The sequence below is a fragment of the Orbicella faveolata genome, unplaced genomic scaffold (genome assembly GCF_042242905.1).
Source record: "Orbicella faveolata isolate gen_17 unplaced genomic scaffold, um_ofav_v1 contig_12, whole genome shotgun sequence".
Taxonomy (NCBI): domain Eukaryota; kingdom Metazoa; phylum Cnidaria; class Anthozoa; order Scleractinia; family Merulinidae; genus Orbicella; species Orbicella faveolata.
The window spans coordinates 30864285-30881407 of NW_028301539.1; the positions used below are offsets into that span (position 1 = coordinate 30864285).

The following is a 17123-nucleotide window of genomic DNA, read 5'->3' on the forward strand; positions in this document are numbered from 1 at the left end:
TTTTTTAAAGAAACCACCAAAGAAGTACGCAGTGAAAAGAAAAATAAATTTGAAATTTCACAAAAATGAAAATTTCGAATTCGTGACATCCTGCCACACTTAGCAGACTTCCTTCCACGTTATCTTGTATTTCTTCGATTCCTCAAATATTTGTTTTCTTTTGGAGGCGTAATTAAAGAAATATAGTATGTAACCGAAAAAGAGATCTTCCGATAATCAGCCTTGTCCGTTTTAAGTCTTTTTTAAAGTAATTGTCGAAATTATTGTCGAAATTGTTACATCCCGCTAAAAACAAGCGGAAGCTATGGCACAAAAATTGATTGTTTTGTCTTTGAAGAAGCCTTTACGGGGTTTTGGTTTTCCAGCTGAGTAAACAACAGGGATACGTGGCATAAACAAATGGAAAGATCGAAAGAATTTCTTTGTTTATCCGTAAAAAGGCCTTTGCATTGTTTTGTTCAGTCATTTTTATTGATTGAAGTACTGCAATTCTTTCTGGAAAAGGATTGAACCGTGAACTATGTCGAGATTGAAGAGCGAGAAATTTAGTTTGAAATGGTTTAATAACTGCTTTTATGCCAAGACGATTGGCCGGTTAGTTGTCGTCAGTTCAATTGAATTCTTCTCTTTGAATAAACAATCGCACGCGCGCGCGTAGCATTTCCAAGTGCATCTGCGCCATAACACGGGTGTGATCATGGATAGCAAAGAGATGAAGAGGTTTTCCCGAAATGTCCCTGTCAAAAACGAAACATAAGCACTTTCCGTAAGTTAACTTTATCGACGAATGCAATTCAAAGTGGCACACAGCGCTACACAGCAACAAGTTGTTTTTATTTTCAGTAGCCTGCGTAGCAGGCGTATAAAAGGGTAGGGGGTGGGGGAGGAGGAACAGAATTCGGGGAAAAATTCTCTTGCTTCTCCCCCACCCCGTCCCTTTTATACGCTTGCTACGCAGGCTATATTTTTAGTTGTCGGCTGACATTTTAAAAATTCTGTTCTCAGTTGAGATTATCAGTTGGGGTTAGGGTTATAGTCAAGGTTAGGGTTAGGGTTAGGGTTAGGCTTAGGCTTAGGCTTAGGCTTAGGCTTAGGCTTAGGCTTAGGCTTAGGCTTAGGCTTAGTTGTTAGCTGAGCTGGAGAAAATTTTATTTTAAATGTGCGGAGGGATTAGACCTTTTTTCCTTTGCCACGCTTTACGACTGATTCATTTAAACAAAAAAATAAGCCCCTCCGCTCGATCCTCATGCCGAATTTCTTAAATATACGAAGTTTCATTGCCGAAAACATAGTTCCCCTACACTAACTATGATTAGAATCCACTGCAAACTCATGAAAATATAGGACGCTAACTTGCCTGATTTTACAAAGAAATGTATGTCAGGGGCAAGTCTTGTCGCCCCGCCTGGAATACACTTCTTTGTAAAAATTGGTAAGTTTGGGACCTCATATGTTTACGAGTTGGTAACGGATTCTTATGAAAGTTCGCATATTAATAAATTCCGGAATGATAATTGACCTATAGGTGTGGTCTGCTGTTTCCGTATGAGACACACGAAAATTCTCGATATTACATAGTATCGGTAAAAAGGTTCCTTTCAAATTCCTAAGACTAGGCCCATATGACAAATTTAGAGAACGAAGCTCAAATATCAGCCACTGCTCAAGGGGAGGGGAGGGAGGGAGGGAGGGAGCCCACGCTACACCCTCCCTGCCCCGCCCCGAAGGGGAGGAAAGCGACCGGACCCTAGAAATCGGCGGAAATCGAGCCAATTGGAAAGCAGTGTTTGCACTTTAGCATCAAAATGAACTCACGAACACCTGAAAACGAGAGATAGATACATTATATCACTAACTGCATCTGTTGGACAAAAAAATCAAGCAATATCATGAAATATCTCGAGAAACGCAAGTAAATAATGAGCTTTTATTTTGCAAATTTACTGGATTTACAAATGGTTATGGCTTGAAATTCTTCTACTTTAAAATTATAATGATTTCAACCTACTTTCGAGTCCTACACCTGACCATAGCTAGCATTCAACAAACCCACAATTTAATTTTCAATTTTGTCGAAGTGAAAATACCACCACTAGCACTTGCCTAACTATTTTAGCGTCTTATACCCCTTGAAACTATCATTCATACTAAAACATTTTTACTGGCCCTTAAGGCATTACCCGATATTTTGTCTTCTGGCTTTAATTTTCAGGGACTTGATTTTAATTGAAAGAAAACTTTACGGCGTCACATTTGCTCTGACAGCCAGGCATCCAAATCGTCCATGGAAAGAGGTTGTTTTAGAACTCCTTTGATCTTAGAGATGACTCCAGAGTTAAGGTGATCCGGTGACTCGACTTTGAGCGTGCGGTCTGGTGATCCTAACGCTATTTTGATCAGCTCTGACTTGCTAACGTCAGGCTTTATTCCCACTGCGACTATATTTGACGTGCAATTCTGTAAAAAGAAGGAAAATTACAAAGTGAATTCAGTGGTGAGTAACAGCTTACCCGCCCTGCCCTCCCTCCCCCCCCCACCCCCCCCCCCGCCCTACAACACTAAAAGAAATTTTATACCGGAATTTTGTCGAAGTTTTAGGAAACAAAAAATGAATAATAGAAGGCGTTTACAATTTTTTGCCTGTTTCGTGGAAGATATATCATTTCAGGATTTCTGTTGGCTATTCTGAAGAGTAAGAGGCGCGCTGGCCTAATGGTTAGTGCGCTTGTCTCCGGATCGAGGGGTCCTGGTTCGAGCCCTGGCCGGGAGACATTGTACTGTGTTCTTGGGCAAGACACTTTGCTTTCACAGTACCTCTCTCTACCCAGGTGTATAAATGAGTACCGGTGAATTTAAGGCCATTTAATGCTGAGGGTAGCATGCGATGGACTAGCATCCCATCCATGGGAAGGAGAAATACTCCTAGTCGATTCTTGCTGCAGAAACTGGAGACATGCGCCGGCCTGATTGGCCACTTGGCATCTGCCTTACATTCTAAAGAGTGTCAGAACCATTTTGAATCGTATTGTTAGTGAGACATGTTGACTCACTTACCTTCATTATAGGAGATACCAAACTGTACGGAAGAGATTCGGCATCAGTTTTCTCTGATGTGAAAACTATCAACACATTCTCCACCTCCGGGCGATCCACGCATCCCTTGGGACAGAACAGCTTCTGCGAGGCGTACAACATGGCTAGATCGGTACGGTGTCCCCCAGGGGTATATTTCACGCCCTCGATAATCGATTTTACTTTGATTCGATCTACATTCTGCAGGGACATGACAAGATCAGGTTTGTCGCTGTAGACGATGATTCCAAAATGAACGTTGCTGAATTGCTTGTTGATCGAGATGACCAACCGTGAGATAAAAGATTTCAGGCGCTCGAACTCGTCAGCGGTTACACCAGAGGAACTGTCAATCAAAATTCCTACGTCCATGCCTTTTCTTTTGACTTCTGTTGTAGGTAGGGGTGTAGTCACAATGGAACTTTCAGCTTCTGCGACTTTAAAACACAAAACATTTAGTTAGTTCTTTTTGCAAAATCCAGTATACCCCCCCCCCCCCCCCCTCTCTCTCTCTCTCTCTCTCTCTCTCTCTCTGGTCTCTAGCTAGATGCATACCCGCCTGTCTCTTTGCCACCAGTTAAAATTTTTTCTTTCATATATATTTGAATTGCTTTTCAATTTTTTCAGGCTTCTTTGCAATTCAGATCAATATATATATTGAAATAACTCCGTCGAATTACTGATTTCTTCAATTCAGTTTTTAGACTCTATCCGCAGTTCGTAAATAGCATCAATTGTTCATCAATTTGCACTGAGATAAGTTTGTTAACATTATTTCTTATACCTGCTGGGAATGGCGCTCGGGGAGTTTTTTCTGCAAGAAAAGAACGAAACATTTCAAATATATCATTAAGACGCAATTATGACATTTTGGCTTATTTTCGTTAATTCCTTGTCGTTTTTCAAACTTAATAAGATTTCAAGTTCCTCGGCAAGTGTTACCTTGAAAACCAACGGAGCGAAACACTACAGTGGCACGAACGCGAACTAAACTCATAGTGGTGAATTCTATGCACACACGTTAAAAAAGTAAACTACTGAGTAAACAAAAGCAAAGCTGAAAAGATAATGACAATAATTAATATCGTAAACTTCATTCTTAAACTGAAGGTACAGTATTGATAGTGTTTTGGATACTACAAGTAGTTCTGATTTGCGGCGTAACTGACTAGCTAGTTATATATGTCAAATACACGACATAACCTCGTTGCAGAATGCGTACCTCTTCCATACAATTCAACTCTCATACACATCCATCCCTCATATTGCAATGGGAAGATACGAACGTATGTAGCTTCTACAGGAACTGGTAATACTTGCTTGGAAATTGACTTAGAGTCCTTGTTGCCCTCGAACACCTGATAAATGGTTTGGAAAAAAAATAAAAATACAACACGATGCTATATATGTTGTATTGATAGCGCTAATGCGAACTACTTTACAACAATATTAACAGCTCTCTATTATAAATATATCGAATTACTCTGTCATCAGTTTGATTGCTTCTTTCTAGTAATCAATTGTAGGACGCTTAGTTAGCCTCATTAACAATTTTTTATTTGTTTTTTAGTATATAAAACAAGTAGACTATAGACTCCATGTTACCGTGCGTCTTTTTAGTAATAGATCAATGAAGACGTCAAAATGTGGTAAGAATACTGTTCAGTGACACTTTCTCCTAACGGTTCGTGTGCCACGTTTTTGCTCTTACCTCATTCTGACGTCATCTGTGATCTATTACTGAACAGAAGCACGGCAACATGGACTGAATCAGTAGGTTCTTTTTACAAGTTACCACGGTCTGCCATAGTTTTCTGGAGAAAAAAGTACATGGCTTGTCGGCCTTGTTTCCGACACGTGTCAATTCATCTGATCAAGTAACCTTACATACCAAGAAAGTCCTCACAAATTCCAAGCAAATTACAGATCGCGGTGAAATTCTGTTATCTATGCCATGCATAAATTAAGTTGCTTCACTTTTTTACGGTAAGGTGTTATCATCATTATCGTCACCATTATAATCTCCACCACCAGTAACAAACATTTAAGACAAAATACCTTTATTTTTCCAGGCCCGTCCTCTATTTCTTTCCACAGACTGCCATCCTCAGAGTGCTTCACATGAAACTCTGTAACATATTCGTCACCTTCGCTGTAGCCATTCCCTTGGATGGCAATAGCACAAATTGATTCCGCTTCCGGTACATGAATTTGTAGGTATTCTTCGCCAGCAGTATCTCCAAGGGAACACCAGGCCAGCGGTCCATTCAATCGGCCTTTAGAGGGTTCCAAATCACCGTAAAACGAGGAGGCTGTGAAATTCACGCTTGACAATTTTCCTCCTTTTGCAGCGCCGAGGGCGTTTTCGTCACATGGAGTTTCTTAAATAGAACCAAGTTTGATTAAAAATGTTTCTATGCAAGTGAATCGAATGGACGTCACATGACATAGAGCGATCTTTGCTGACGTCATTGTTAACATTTCTCGTCATTTGACATACGACTTTGCGCAGAGCGCATGGGTATCATGTCGGAGGCGAATTGACTCCAAACATGTAGAGAGCTTTTAAGACTTAGTCCTTTGTCTCACTGGATGAAATATTCAAAGACAAACTGACTTTCAAAACCTGCAAAATGTTTAGCGTTATTTAGTTCTTATATTTCAAAAACCATTTTTCATTGATTCCTCTACATAGTAGGTGGCATAAATTAGGTGGTTTGATAAAAGGATTGATTTCATATCAAAAATTGATTGCGCTTTCGCCCGGGCCAAAACAAAACGCTCTACACTAACAAGGAGTTCAGATCATCTGAGTTGTTTATGGTTCAACTTATCTACATGGGAAAACCGCTAACAAAAACAAAGTGGACTGACAAAGAAAGATATTATTCATATTTTTTGCAAGATTCTCAGAGGGCCACAACTTCATTGGTTACCCTCTTTAAATTAAGTTTGATTAATGGATTGATTGAAGGTAAGGTCACAAAATTTAAAAGAGCAATTTCATATTCCATTTATTTCGTACCTGTTGGTGCCTCGGTGGTGGGGTCTACAATTTCTGGAGCAATCCTACCTACATGAAATAAAACAAAAGAATAGACCATTTTACAGTTGTCTGCTCAGTGATCTGGCCTTTGAATGGCAGCGTGGCTTGAGGTGACCTTTTTTTGATACAGACCTCTCTGTTTTTGTTGTGTAAATCAAGTTGTTCTAATTCTAGCTGTGCATTAACATGACAAAAGCAGAGAAGTCTGTATCAAAGCAAGGTCACCTCCAGCCTCGCCGCCATTTAAAGGCCAGGTCCTCAAGCAGACAACTGTAAAATGATCGATTGCTCACAAAGCTGTAGCTGATCTTAAACCTCGCTTAAATTTCGGCATAAGCTTAAATTTCTTAATCTAATAAATCACATCGTGTCCAATTAATTTTGTATGTTGTCTGATAACTGGCCACATTCAATGACTGGCACAGTGTTCCCAAATATCACAGCTACCTCGATCACACTGACTCGGAGTGGAGCCAGGTCTGTTGCTATGACAACACTTGACCTAAGTCTCGTTTACAAAACTTGGCAGCTTCTCTAGTTTCCTTCTGGGAATCACTCCCTTCATCTTTTGTTGTTGTTGTTGTTGTTAGTGTCTTTTTCTTTTATTTTGGTAGTTTCTTTTTAATTGTCTTCTTGCAAGTGTCCTAATGGGAAAATTCACAGCCTTGTAAATTGAAACTGAGGCTTTTTACATGGAATTTACCTAGTCCGACGCAAATATCATACAGTTACTTTTATTGTTTGGCTTACCTGTGACAGGGCCATTTGGTTCTAAAATAAAATAATAATAATAATAATAATGATAATCAATATAGTAGTTTTATGCATTATTTTTATCATTAGCGGGTGTTATCAACACAGCTCGTCATCGCTTAAACGTCATGCAGTAAGCTTTTCTTCCATTTGAATTAAATTATTCAAGTTGTTTTAGCCATTTATTCATTATTTCAAAATTAAGTCGACATAGTCCATCAATGGACCTTTTCGGCGATACGGCTGCAATCTTGAATTCTATTATTTCAAATAGCTATTATGGGATGTTTAGGGGGCAAATTAGTATGCGACCCATCCTCTCCAAACATGAAATAATGTATGGTGTTTTAAATTCATTTTGTTTAACCCTAAACCACCTTATTTTCATTGGCAAATAGTTTCTCTACATTTGTTTCCTTAATAGTAGGAGATACCAATTTGTGGATTTCACCACCCTTGCGCAGGAAAAATTAGAGCTTGAAAAATATATCGCGATCTCAGCCAACAAATACAGTTCCTTCCTTAAGAAATGGTCTTGCTTTGTTCAAAAATAATTTGTTTTAAATAATTCTAATCTGGTCATAAAGGCCGATCAACCAACAACTTTTGTTCCAAGAACATCTATGATGTTGCCTCTTCCTGTATTAAAAGAAAAGCGGAAGAAAACCGGCAGGGCTTTCTCCGCTTTATTTAAACTTTCTCTCTTTTTGTTTGTTTGTTTCTCCTTTTTTTATTATTATGTAAGTGCGTAAGTTTAATCAGCAGTATTGTAAGTAATTTTTAGCGTTTTTCCGTTGGTAGTAATTGAAAGTAAGGAAGCAGTCTAGCATAATTAAGTGCATTGTAGAAAAATAAAATGTAGCGTGTGTGTAACTTATATGTTCATGGAGTTTATCTATAATAAAAAGAGTATTGTAAGTAAGCCAATTGTAATTTAATTAGTGTGATTGTATTGTAATATATGTATTGTAACTAGTGCATAAATAGTTTAAGTATAAATAATGGCAATAGGAATGAGTGGAGTCCAATTCGGTCGGTTATCATAAGAGTGACAACAAAATCGGACGACCGCACAGCGGGAGTCCGATTTGTTTATCACGAGTATGATTACAGACCGAATTGGACGACACGAAGTCTTATTATCAATTAATCATAAAAACTAGTAATAACCAAAGGTTAGGAAACGCGGGCGAGGACGATACTTAGTGTTTTGGGTTACTAAAAATGTATCAGAGTTGTTCTAAGTTGTAATCAGTGGCGCATTGAGATTAATTTTCAATAGGTGTGTTATACATGGTTCTTGGGGTCATGACATATTTTGGGGCCTGAAGTAAAATGCATCGCTTCGCGGGGCTAAAATATTTGCCCATAAGGGTAGCTTGAAAGTTCAGCAGCACCCCCTTTTCCTTTTTGCCAATTTATGTGCTCAAAAGTGTTCGTGGAGGTGTTGCATAGAGCAATTTCACTAAACCTATGAAACAGTCACCTACACTATAAAATTCCATGATACACTTGTTTTGTCGTTTTGTTTTTGTTTAGTTTTACTAAAACGCTGTAATTGTGTTTTTTCTGTCATAAAGGCTTATACATAGATCATCTTTCCGGCTGTAATTATGTAATCAAAGCTTATTCTAAAATTGTTTGTCGGGCATGTCACGCTATACTTAACTTTACAACTCCAAGGTCGAGAGCAGATCACAACTCGCTCGACTCCAAGAACGAGAACAGATAACAACTCGCTCGAGGCAGACTTCAAACGCGACATGAACGGTGAACAGGAAACGTCCCAAGTTGACACGCTCGATTTGGATTGGACGGCGCTGCTATGCTTGAGTTTCACGTGATCCAAGTTCCAAATACGCGTGACGCGCGTGATAAAATCGCGTTCTTTGCATTCCATACAATCTTAGTGGAAGTCCACCCGAACGAAGCAAAAATCGAGCCAGGGCCAAACTATACAAGTTTTCATCGGTTGCTGCTCTTCTTTTGACATCATAGCGAGAACTGACTCTTCTTTAAAACTGTTTCTTTCCATTTTCAATCTTTTAAATTACATTAACACTTCAGTGATGCAAAACTTTGGCTTTGAAGATCTAGCACACTGGCCGACCCGGCGGCCATCTTTTAAAATATTCTTGTTCGAGTAGAAATGGATTCTGATTGGTTTACGAGGATTTATCGATCGATTTTGGCAGAACAAATTTGCTCCAAAATCGAGATATGGCGTGCAAAATAGGTTGCGGGCTCTTCTTGGGCCCGCAATTACAATTTCCGAGAAAAGAAGAATAGCCAAGTTATGAAAGAAAGGGAAAATTTGCATTAAAATACCTACAAAGGAGATGTAAATATTCTAAGGCCACCGCGCCTCCTATGGGCAATTAGGCGCCAAAAACACAAAAGCAAGCGCGCGCACACACGCACGTAACTACAACTTTGAATGTGATTGGTTGATTTAAACTACAACTTTGAATGTGATTGGCTTATTGAACTGTCCGATAACAAACTGTCCGATAACAACTTGGCAAGTGAATTAGTAGAAAATAGGAGTTTTGTTAAACCAATCACAATCGAGGAAATTGTAATTTTTATGATTAGTAGTGTAAGTAGCAAGTACAGTGTAAGTGTAAATGCAAGTATAAAAATATTAGTACTGTAAGTGTTCGTCCTGTAAATAAAATTGCATTAAAAAGTATGTTTTTGCCCCCTAAGCATCTCATCATAGCTATTTGAAATAATAGATTTCCAAATGGCCGCCATGTCGCCGAAAAGGTCCATTCTTGGTATTCACGTGACGTCATCGCCGCCATATTGGACGGCGTTAACAAAAATAATTCTGGCTTCTTTTGTTTGTATCATCAAACATGGCCGCCAGGCCCATAACAATGATCATTTGCATCCCTCGGGATTGGTTAATAACTATCAATAAAAAAGGAAACGAACATCAATCAATTTTGACAAGTTCATACGGAAATTTAGACTCGTTTGTAAATATGGGTTATTGACCAAGCGTGGAATCAAGATGGCTGGCCTCGTTCTTTTTTTACTTGCTTATGGACCTCGGCTCCATCTCTCGGTCCATAAACACGCAAAAAAAAAAAAAGAACAAGGCCAATATCCAGCCATCTTGATCCCACGCTTGGTCAATAAAGGATTTATTATATAGAAAAGGAACTATTTTCTTCCGGGACACGACGGGTAATCCCGAGCTAGCAAGATAGCGCCCTCTTTCCCCCACGGGTAGCCAATCACAGCGCAGGATTCAGTTCGTCTTGCCCGCTCACGGAGCTAGCCATACAATAAACGTAATCTTCACAACTGCAGAAAATCCATAACTTTCGAAGATATGGAAAAGCAAAATCGGGTGGAAAAATCTCTATATAAAGACAAACGAACAAACAGAATGTTCAAATACTAGTTAATCCGATTGTCTCAAATAAAGTTTCGAACAGTAGCAAATATTTCAAATAAAATCAATGTCAAATATACCCTCTGCGAATTCCTCTAGTTCTGCAAGAGAAAATAAGTTTGAGATATCAATGATATGATCAGAGTGACGAAAACAAGGTGAAAAATTTCTAGCAATATTTCAAATTGAATAATTAAAAAATATGAATTTTAAAAATGAATTTTACGCGATCAGCGTTGAACATGTGAAAAATAATGTTGAAAACTGATTTAAAAGAATAAAATTGTACTTGTAAAAACTTTATTCAAGGCTGAATTTGAGGCAACCTTCTGTTGCCTTGGTCAGAGTTTGAAAATAAAAAAAATAAAAAAAAAGACGCAAAGAACTAACTTTTCAAACTCTGTTGAAGGCACTAGGAGGTTTCCAAAAATTTAGTTTTTATAAGTTCAGTTCAATTCAGTTTCAAAATAGTTTTTGAGATAATTGCCAATCTTTGCCTTTTCGTTAGTGCTGGAAATGAAAAGGCGACAAAATTGATATGAAACAACAGGCTAAAACAATTTTAAAATAACATTAATGATGGACTTACCTCCTGTAGTAGTTATCTTTGATGCTGAAAATAAAACAAAATATATAGGATGTTAAGATGACAATATCACATTTTAAAACCACAACAAGCCATCAAAGGTGTAAAAATTTGAGGAATTGAATTTAGACTTGCCCAGTTGTGTAGTGGTTACGTCTGGTGCTGGAAATAAAATAGTGACAGATAAGATATTAGGCGCCTCATTCCAAGCTGGTCAAATTAAAAGTAAAAAATATAAGCGATCATGAGGAACCATAAAATTGTGAACATACCCTCTGTAGTAGTTACCACTGCTGCTGGAAATAAATTGAAATGATTGAATAGTGTCAATAAACTGAATTACAAGAAAATTTTAAGCGATATCCACGCCAGTCATACCAGTAGGTTAAAAGGAACGAAAGATAAGATGGAATAACAGCAATGAAATGGGCTAATTACAATATATTAAAATTCTAACTTGGCTCCGAGGCTTAGGGGAATAAAACAAAAGAAATCGCATCGAGGATGAAGGATGAATAATGAATTTCTTTTATTTTATTCCCCTAGGCCTCGGAGCCAAGTTAGAATTTTAATGTATCGGAATTGGCCTATTACGTACTATTACAAGCAGAAGAAAAAGCAACGTTAAACTTACAGAACAATCAGAACAAAGATAAAATAATGGTAACGTAACCGTGGTTAGAGTCTGACATACCATTGGTAGTAGTAACCTCTGTTACTGGAAATTAAAAAGCAGCAAAGATAAGATTAGAATAACAGCATAAGATTTGGATGGAGAAATAAGACAATGTTAGTAACTAAAACCGCAGATGTACCTTCTTTAGTAGTTATCGCTGGAGCTGCAACGAAAAAGAATAAATTATATGAAAGAGATAAATGTAACAGCGAAAACATTAAAAAAGGAACAAAATGATTTCAAACACCGTCAACAATACAGTTACCTTCTGTAGTAGTTATCTTTGGTAATCAAAATGAAAAATAAGGAAACAATAATACCGATACAAGTAAATTCACAAAGAAGCCTTTGGCACACAATTGTAAAGGACCGTAACGTCGTTAGAAATACCTTCTGTGGTGGTTGTCTCTGCTGCTGCAGGAAATAATGACACAAGTCATAAAATATTGAAATGGTGTCAGTGAAATTAAAACGAAAACATGAAACGGTTTTGAGAAATGGTAACATCAGACATACCTTCTGTAGTAGTAGTCTCTGGTTCTAGAAATTAAAAGTCAAAAGTTAAAGGTGAGATTAGAACAACAACAACAAAATTACAACGACAACATAAAGACCTTTCAAGTCAAGTTAACGTTAGGCTAACCTTTTGTAGTAGTTATTTCTGCTGCTGGAAACGGAAAAGAATGAGAGATAACATCAAGTTAGTCACGGTGATATCATGATTAAAAACAGCAACAAAAACGGAAAAAGTAATACAGTTGTACGCTACTAAATCGTCATTGCACGTACCTTCTGTAGTTGTTACCTCTGCTACTGGAAATTAAAAAGCAAGTATAGGACTAAAATAGTGGCAATAAAATATTTTACAATGTCTGGAGAAATTCTCGCTCGCTCATTGGCTAATTTTCAATGTCAATAAACAGACAGACACATGAATTTTTAATTTTGTCCCTTCTGCCTTCTGCGTCTGTCCTGTTGATGATCATAAATTTCGTCATAACATTGTCAATGTAGGAAAGTGAAGAATGATCATCGCTGTAAATTTTCCAATTTAAGCAAATGGAAAGAAGAAGCCTGGAAAAAGTCAGGGCTTCAACGGGATTCGAACCCGTGATCTCCGCGATACCGGTGTGATGCTCTACCAACTGCGCTATGAAGCCACACATCGGGAGCGAGGTCAAAGTAGCTGTGGAGACTACTTTGACAATGTTATGACGGAATTCAATGTCAATAACAGGACAGATGCATGAAAACTGACGTCAATTTGTCAAATTACCAAACGTGAAAAAGGGCGTGCGAGCAGCTTCAATTTCAAACATACTATCTATTGTCTCCGGAGCTGGAAAGAAAATATTATGAATATTACAAATAAAAAAAAAAGACTATGGTGATGCAATTAACACAAAAACAGTGATATAAAACAAATTCAGATACAATTAACAATACGCTCACCTTCTGTAGTGGTTGTCTCTACTGCTGGAAACCAAACAGAATAGAAAAGTAACATAAAGTTAATAGTGGTCAAATTCCAACACAAAACTGAAGCAAACAAACACAATTGTTAGGAGCTATAACATTGTTAAACATACTTGCAGTAGTAGTTACCTCTGCAGCAACTGGAAATGAAGAGGCAAGTGATAAAATGTTAGCCAATAAAAATTAAGACGAACTAGAAAATTAAGAAATTTGAGTAGAAGTAATGTTATCGACATACCATCTGTAGTAGTCATCTCTGATGCTAAAAGCAAAATAATACGAGACATAAGAGAAATTTAGTTGTGCTGAGATCAAAAATGAAACCAAAACACTGAAACACAAATTAATTGAAAGGAATCATAACGTCGTTAGACACACCTTCTGTAGTCGTTGCCTCAGCTGCTACGGGAAATGAAGAGGTAAATAATAGAATATTACAGTGGTGTACAAAAATTTACAACGGAAACAAAAGACAATTTTAAGAAACTGTAAAGTAGTTATCTTTGGTAGTTATCTTTGGTGCTAGAAATTAAACGTCAAGAAAGGTAAGATTAAAATAACAATGAAAAAATAAAAACGAAAAAATAAATACATTTCAAGTAACATGAACGCTCAACTGACCTTCTGTAGTAATTATCTTTGGTGCTACAAATGAAAAGGTAAGCAAGATAAGATTAGCATTATAGAAATAAACCAAAACGAAAATATAGATAAATTTCAAGTAATATCAATGTCAAACTTACCCGCTGTAGTAGTTATCACTGCTGCTCGATATGAAATTGAAGGGAAAATGAGAAATAAAAAAAGACTACCAGGGCAAAATTAAAAACAACAACATAAAAAAGACATTTATAAGAGAGTAGAGTGTTGTTTAACATGCCTTCTGTCGTCGCTTCTTCTGCTGCTCCTGAAAATGAAGAGGCAAATAATAAATATTGAAATAACAATCAATAAACTTAAATAATTGATAGAAGTTGTCTTTCCTGCTGGAAACGAAATTATATGAGAGAAAAGAAACTTTAACGACGTTATATGTATAAAAACAACGAAACAAAATCAAAAAGAGAATAAAATTGTAAGGAACCATAACGTCTTTAAACATGCCTTTGGTAGTCGTTTCCTCTGCTGCTGGTGGAAATAAAGAGGCAGGTAATAAAATATTAAAATAAATGATCAGTGAACTTAGAATTTAAAGGTTAAACAATCTTGAGTACTGCTAACGTCATAAATTAAAATAACAGCAACAAATTCAGAGCGAGGAAATTAGCAAATTTCAAATAATATTATCGCTAGGCTTACCTTCTGTAGTAGTTATCTCTGGAGCTGGCGACAAAAAGGCATAAATATTATAAGTACAAAAAAGCAAGCAACAACCAAAAAATATCAAAACAAAACTAAGAACTGCAATTTCAAATACTGTTAACATTAACCTTACCTTCTGTAGTAGTCATCTCTTGAGCTGGAATGAAACGCACCATTGTTATAAATAAGATAAGGTTATAACATAAAAATAGAACAAAGTACTGCAATTTCAAATGCTGTAACATTAATCTTACCTTCTGTAGTAGTTATCTCTGGAGCTGCAATGAAACGCACAATTATTATCAATGAGAAAAAAATTATAACACAAAAATAAAACAAAGTACTGCAGTTTCAAATATTCTTAACATTCATCTTACCTTCTGTAGTAGTTGTACCTGGAGCTGGAATGAAACGCACAATTATTACAAATAACCAAAAATTATAACATGAAGAAAGAAACAAAGTACTTCAGTTTCAAATAATTTCAACGTTAATCTTACCGTCTGTAGTAGTTATCTCTGTTTCTAGAAATCAAAAGGAACGAAAGATAGAATCAAAATAAGAACAAAACGTTGAACGAAAAGCGCTTAATATCTTTACTGAATATCTTCCGTGCTAAAAATAAAGGCATCACAAGTAGCCTTAAAATAATGGCAAAAAAAGTTTTGAACGGAAATATATCTATTACAGCAGTTATCGCTGGAACTGGAGATAAAAAGAAAAGATTATTAAAAGTACGCGAAAAAGGTAATAAAATGTTAAGAAAACAAAACAAAGCAAAACACAACAATTTATAAAACTGTTAACAATCACTTTCTGTAGTATTTATCTCTGGAGCTGATGTAAAAAGCACAACTATTACAGATAAAAAAAAGATTTTATCAGGAAAACAAAACTAAGTAATGCAATTTTAAAAACTGTTAACATTAATCGTACCTTTTATAGTAGTTCTCTCGGGAGCTGGAACAAAACGCACAATTATTATAAAGGAGAGAAAATTATAACATAAAAATCAAGCAAACAACTGCAATTTTTAAATACTGTTAACATTAATATTACCTTCTGTAGTAGTTTTCTCTGGAGCTGAAATGAAACACACAATTATTATAAATAAGAAAGAAATATACCATAAATAAAACAAAGTACTGCAATTTCAAGGAATGTTAACATTAATCTTACCTTCCGTAGTAGTTGTCCCTGGAGCTGGAATGAAACGCACAATTATTATAAAGGAGAAAAATGATAACATAAAAATCAAACAAAAAACTGCAATTTTTAAATACTGTTAACATTAATATTACCTTCTGTAGTAGTTTTCTCTGGAGCTGAAATGAAACACACAATTATTATAAATGAGAAAGAAATACAACTTAAAAAATAAAACAAAGTACTGGAATTTCAAGGAACGTTAACATTAATCTTACCTTCCGTAGTAGTTGTCTCTGGAGCTGGAATGAAACGCACAATTATTATGAAGGAAAAAAAATGATAACATAAAAATCAAACAAAAAACTGCAATTTTTAAATACTGTTAACATTAATATTACCTTCTGTAGTAGTTTTCTCTGGAGCTGAAATGAAACACACAATTATTATCAATGAGAAAGAAATACAACTTAAAAAATAAAACAAAGTACTGGAATTTCAAGGAACGTTAACATTAATCTTACCTTCCGTAGTAGTTGTCTCTGGAGCTGGAATGAAACGCACAATTATTATAAAGGAGAAAAAATGATAACATAAAAATCAAACAAAGAACTGCAAGTTTTAAATACTGTTAACATTAATATTACCTTCTGTAGTAGTTTTCTCTGGAGCTGAAATGAAACACACAATTATTATAAATGAGAAGAAAATACAACACAAAAATAAAACAAAGTACTGCAATTTCAAGGATTGTTAACATTAATCTTGCCTTCCGTAGTAGTTGTCTCTGGAGCTGGTATGAAACGCACAATTATTATAAAAGAGAAAAAAATGATAACATAAAAATCAAACAAAGAACTGCAAGTTTTAAATACGGTTAACATTAATATTACCTTCTGTAGTAGTTTTCTCTGGAGCTGAAATGAAACACACAATTATTATAAATGAGAAAGAAATACAACACAAAAATAAAACAAAGTACTGCAATTTCAAGTAATGTTAACATTCACGTAGGGGCCAAACCACCCCCCAACTGTTTCGTAAGTTCTTGGGTATTTCACATTATTTCGCATTACTTAAAAAGTGTTGACTCTTTCTGCACCAAACTTGGTAGATGAGCAGGAGACCTATTGCCAATTATATCTACGTGAAAAATGTCAGTAAATGTCAAAGTTGTGACGTCATAGTGATGACGTCGTGTTTTTCGCCACTTTTGAAATTTTTAATATGCATATTTTTTTTTACAATGTTTTCGAAAGAGCACATCAAGGGGAGTTGAAACCTGAAAAAATTTTGTCCATATCACAAAAATTAAATTAAATATGGCATTTTTAAATATGAAAAATAACTCTGCAAAATATGGGGTCCCCCTTTTGAGAAAAATCCCCAAATTGGAGCCGTAATTTTGTTCTAGCAAATGCATCTATGTTGCACATGTGATGTGCCAGACGACTAAAGCAAAAATAAAGAAGAAAATCGGAATAAAAATTATCCCTCTAGTGTTATTGCGTTAAAATTAGTTTTCTTACGTCATAACCTGTGACGTCACCCATTTTTTACTGTTAATACCATCCTAAAAAAGCCGAAAATCAAATTTTTAAAACCATACGATTTTTGACAACATCAAGCTTTCTATTTTTCTAGATTATTAGCCTTCCTA

The 17123-nt window shown here is 36.1% G+C and overlaps 2 protein-coding genes across 4 annotated transcripts in view; both read right to left on the bottom strand.

Annotated features, from left to right (window-relative positions):
- Nucleotides 1-1908: 1908 nt before the first annotated feature.
- Nucleotides 1909-13856, bottom strand: LOC149117520 (uncharacterized). 3 transcript variants are annotated; one of them, XM_089277742.1, is made up of 24 exons: nt 13759-13855; nt 13637-13660; nt 13520-13537; nt 13394-13423; nt 13254-13277; nt 13129-13155; nt 12992-13015; nt 12329-12352; nt 12183-12206; nt 12056-12079; nt 11930-11953; nt 11679-11702; nt 11537-11581; nt 11136-11156; nt 10999-11025; nt 10867-10890; nt 10358-10378; nt 6869-6889; nt 6098-6145; nt 5131-5453; nt 4295-4430; nt 3857-3886; nt 3055-3509; nt 1909-2457 (listed from the first exon to the last, which is right to left on the bottom strand). In XM_089277742.1, the coding sequence occupies exons 5-24, from the start codon at nt 13267-13269 to the stop codon at nt 2248-2250; spliced, it is 1548 nt and encodes a 515-aa protein (XP_089133868.1). In that variant the 5' UTR covers nt 13270-13277; nt 13394-13423; nt 13520-13537; nt 13637-13660; nt 13759-13855; the 3' UTR covers nt 1909-2247. The 3 variants fall into 3 exon arrangements, with proteins under 3 accessions (XP_089133868.1, XP_089133873.1, XP_089133878.1); XM_089277747.1 differs by lacking the exon at nt 13520-13537 and having other exon boundaries at nt 13394-13414; nt 13759-13856; XM_089277752.1 differs by lacking the exon at nt 13520-13537 and having other exon boundaries at nt 13394-13417; nt 13759-13856.
- Nucleotides 13857-16180: 2324 nt separating this feature from the next.
- The window catches only part of LOC110051450 (von Willebrand factor D and EGF domain-containing protein-like), an 83294-nt gene continuing 82351 nt past the window's right edge, over nt 16181-17123 (bottom strand). The window contains exons 25-26 of the mRNA XM_089277571.1: nt 16357-16380; nt 16181-16256 (exon numbers count right to left, since the gene is read on the bottom strand). Of these exons, the coding sequence (XP_089133697.1) occupies nt 16207-16256; nt 16357-16380 (74 nt within the window). The 3' untranslated portion in view covers nt 16181-16206. The remainder of the gene's footprint in view (nt 16257-16356; nt 16381-17123) is intronic.

Excerpts from the sequence above, each read along its gene's own strand:
- LOC149117520 (XM_089277747.1), bottom strand. Across the intron at positions 11,582-11,678 it reads AGCGATAACTACTAAAGAAG|TAACAGAGGTTACTACTACC; the intron begins GTACATCTGCGG and ends TTTAATTTCCAG. Across the intron at positions 11,026-11,135 it reads AGTGGTAACTACTACAGAGG|CACCAGACGTAACCACTACA; the intron begins GTATGTTCACAA and ends TTTTATTTCCAG.